Raw genomic sequence first — 3,650 nt, 5'->3', positions numbered from 1 at the left:
CATGTAGGAGAAATACACATTTTTTCAGTCAGTATTTAAAACAGCTGGCAAAATAAATTGTTAAAATATGTATTACGTGCTTCTGTTTTTTAATTCAGGAGATTTAAAAAAATCCTTCATTTTATGGGAAGCCCCTCTTGATTCAAGAGAAAACTCAGTTTTTTTAAATGCCTGCTTATTAATTAATTGGATAAATCAACTTCAGATTAATTCATTATCAATAACTTGCATCCTTAAGGAGTTAACTTAATTTATATCTACTCATATTCATGTAATTATGCGTTTTAATGATTTGGCCGATTAATCGAAAAAATAATCAACAGATTAATCGATTATTAAAATAATCGTTGCAGCCCTGGTCTTATGAATGAGGAAATATAAAATGTTTCCATATTATAACAATGTTAATGAACCCAGTAATGTAATGTTTCCACAGTAGCCTGGTCCGTTCCTTCACACACAGTTCTGTTCAGTTCTAGTTTCCTCTGCTTCATCTGGGATTTCTCCAGTAGATTTTCAACTGGGCCAATCAGAGAACAGGAGGAGGAGTTGTGAACGATGACGTTGATTTTCTGCTGTTTCAGTCTGTCTGTAGTTCAGCAATAACAGCAGAGGAAATGAAGGAAGTCATTCAGTCTGTGTTGATAAGGTTTCTAAATTAAATTAACTTTGTCTCTCAAAGCCTGCAGCATCATTTACAGTCATCTTGTTCAGCTCGGTACTTCCCTCCTCTCAGTAGTGGATGGTTGTTTACAGTGCACAATTTCAGGTTAGCTTCTTAGCTTAGCCTCCTTCACAGTGGAGCTGGTGCTCTACGTATGTCACAGCCAAACGTTAGTGATTGGGTGAATCAGATCMAACTGTTTTAAACTTCAACAGAGGCCACGCCTCCAGCAAGAAATCATTTCTCAATAGTCGAGGGTCCAGACCCTCTGTATGAAGTGGGCTGGTTTTTACCAGACTAGTTCCACAGTGATGTTCTGCTCTGACCCACTATGTGGTCTATCCAAACCCAGGCTCTCTGGATGTGGAAGAAGCTCCAAAAGTGAGGGTCAGCGTGGCTGCGAGGCTTGGAAGAAAGATTCCCAGCACTGGTAGGTTTGTGCTCYGATTTATAAGCTCCACGTTTAGTGAGGGTGACGTTGAAATGTAAAGCTTGTGACGACGTGTTGTTTAAGATCTTAAAAACGGAGAGAAGGTTCCACTGAAGAGACGTCTGGGCAGGGCGGTGGGTGAAGAACCGTCATCACTTCCTCCTCAGAAAGGTAAGAGTTGTGTGCACCAAAACCTACCAGCTGCTGGGTTTTAAGCTGAATTCTCACCCTGATGTTTTAGTTCCACATGTAGAAATTCATTACTGCTTCATGCAGGTTCCTGTTTATACATTTGTTTATGTACTGTTAGTTTGTGAAGAACAAAATGCCTGTGTGGATAAATTTCATTATGGACCATTGATACAGCCCTTACAGACTTCAGTTTTTATCAGTGAAGGTAAAAATGCTCGTGCTGTTATACATTGGACTTGACCTGCTACAGAGATGGAGCATGGCCTCACTTGTGCATCAGTATGAAGGTTAACTTCTGTAGAGAGCAAACTGAACATTTGTRTGACTTCCTCTTTTCTTCTACTTACAAGAGGTCAATTTAAGAACAGAGGGTTCATTTGGATTAAATCTAAGTAACTTTAATTAAATATTAAATTGTTCTTTGAAGCTGACAGAAATGAGCATGTTGATCKTACTTCACTGGACAAAAGGCCAGTTCTTTGTTCCCCAAAAAAGCAGATGATATAGATGATTGTTCTCTCTAAGCAACGGAGCAGACTTTTCCACCGAACACCAGGCAAACTTACCTGGCCCAGTAGTAAAGATATGTTTTCTTTATTGTGGAGATCTGTCTATCCTGGAACCTACAGTAGTGCTGGAAAATTTGTGAACCTTTATATAACATATTACTGCATAGATATGACCTAAATCATCACCAAATTTTCTCACCTGACCTAAAAGTGGATAAAGAGAAACCCAKTAAATCAGTTGTATCTGGTGTGTAAAGAACAGGAACAGTGCTGGAAATAGAAAATATCAACCTGTGAAACAAATGTTACAAGTTCTGCTCTTTATGTGAACAAACAGAGGGCCCTGTGTTCAAAATGATGGTCAGGTTTTAGCTGCTGACACTGGTGTCTTTAAACAAGAACAAATAATAAATCACCAAGTCAGTTTGAAGAGGAAATACTGATGATCTCAGCAAATACCAACTCTTCAGAAAAACACAATCCTGAGGAAGCTGCAGCAACAGTTTGGTCGTGTTTCAGCAGACAGGCTTCTGACCAGTTCAGCCAGTAAAGATAAAGAATTTAATGTTCTGCAGAGAACTGTTTATCTGTGTGAAATATGTGCAGAACTGAAGCAGAGCCCACAGTCTGACCCTTACTGTCACCTCAGTGGCTTGAAACTGTGGGAGTAATGTACATGATGATGATGGTTTCTCCATATCATTCATCACTTCACAACATTTAGTGCAGAAAGAATCATTTTATGGCAAATGCAATGTAAACTGTCCATGGTTACAGTGTGTACCAACTGGTGACTGACAAACCAGCAGCACACAGACGGGTACAATGTGGGAGGAGCTGGACTCAGCCTAAAATACGTTTTTAACTAAAATATGTTGTAGTTTTCAACACTTGGTGATCTCACTGGACTACAACCCAAAATGTGCACATTTTCTCCCAACCAGTCTGAAACAGCTGCAGGCTTTCTTTTTTCTCCTCTCTTTAGCTTTGAAAGCTGTAAARGAAAGACTTGGATTGTCTGCTGGTCTAGTTTCAGTCACTCAGACCGGTAAGAGCTTCAGTTTGGTTGAGAAGTTCAGTTTGGATTAAACGAACGTTTGTCACTAAAACGTTCTTCTGACTCGTTCTACAGCTGAGGCTGACGAGGCTCCAAAAGCTCCTGAACAGATCCGCATCAAAACTCTGGAGGAGATCAAACTAGAGAAGGCAGCCAAGTCTCAGGACCAGAAGGATTCCTCTTCAGTTGTTGCTCCAGACACCTCCAAAACTGATCCAAGTAAAGCCACCAAGTTTACMAAACGAATCATCACTGTGAAAGTCGGAGAGAGCTTGTCAGAGAGTCTTCGGCCCAAAAGGAAACAGCAGGATGAACAAGAGAAGCAGCCCAGCACGAAGAAGCCTGAGCAGACGGTGGAGAAAGCTCCAGGCAAGAACCAGGAGGAGCCAGACCCTGCTTCTGCCCCCAAAGATGTGGAAAAAGTTAGGGTCAAGACCCTGGAAGAGATCCGTAGAGAGAAGGCAGCTAGAATGCAGGCTCAGCAGGACGCACCGTCTGAAACCAAGACCAGCAACGATCCTGAAAATGTTCCCAAGATACGACGTCTTCTGTGCATCAAGAAGCTACCGGCCCAAAGTAAGACTTGTTTCTGACTTAACCTCTAGAGSTCCATGCCCCTGGTGCAAAACAGCTTTTTCTGTTTTCTATTTCTTTTAGCTTCTGTTAACTTCAGATCTGTCAGATGAACCTGGACATGTTTGGTTTCAAAAGAGAGTCTTGTCTAAAAGATCATGTATTTTTACATTCACCAAACACAGTTCAAACATCAAGCAGTTGAATCAGAAAGTAAACAAACTG

At 40.9% G+C, this 3,650-nt stretch overlaps 1 protein-coding gene across 6 annotated transcripts in view; it reads left to right on the top strand.

Annotated features, from left to right (window-relative positions):
- Window positions 1–3,650, top strand: part of zc3h11a (zinc finger CCCH-type containing 11A) — a 16,159-nt gene that overhangs the window by 7,495 nt on the left and 5,014 nt on the right. For 5 of the 6 annotated variants that reach the window (XM_014010575.1, XM_014010578.1, XM_014010577.1 and 2 more), the window contains 4 exons: window positions 1,017–1,094; window positions 1,179–1,265; window positions 2,781–2,843; window positions 2,928–3,428. In XM_014010575.1, the coding sequence (XP_013866029.1) occupies window positions 1,017–1,094; window positions 1,179–1,265; window positions 2,781–2,843; window positions 2,928–3,428 (729 nt within the window). The remainder of the gene's footprint in view (window positions 1–1,016; window positions 1,095–1,178; window positions 1,266–2,780; window positions 2,844–2,927; window positions 3,429–3,650) is intronic. The other variant, XM_014010580.1, reaches the window with a different exon arrangement.

The sequence above is a fragment of the Austrofundulus limnaeus genome, unplaced genomic scaffold (genome assembly GCF_001266775.1).
Source record: "Austrofundulus limnaeus strain Quisiro unplaced genomic scaffold, Austrofundulus_limnaeus-1.0 Scaffold70, whole genome shotgun sequence".
NCBI lineage: Eukaryota > Metazoa > Chordata > Actinopteri > Cyprinodontiformes > Rivulidae > Austrofundulus > Austrofundulus limnaeus.
The sequence above is the reverse complement of the archived record's forward strand: the minus strand, read 5'-3'. Positions and strand labels throughout refer to the sequence as shown.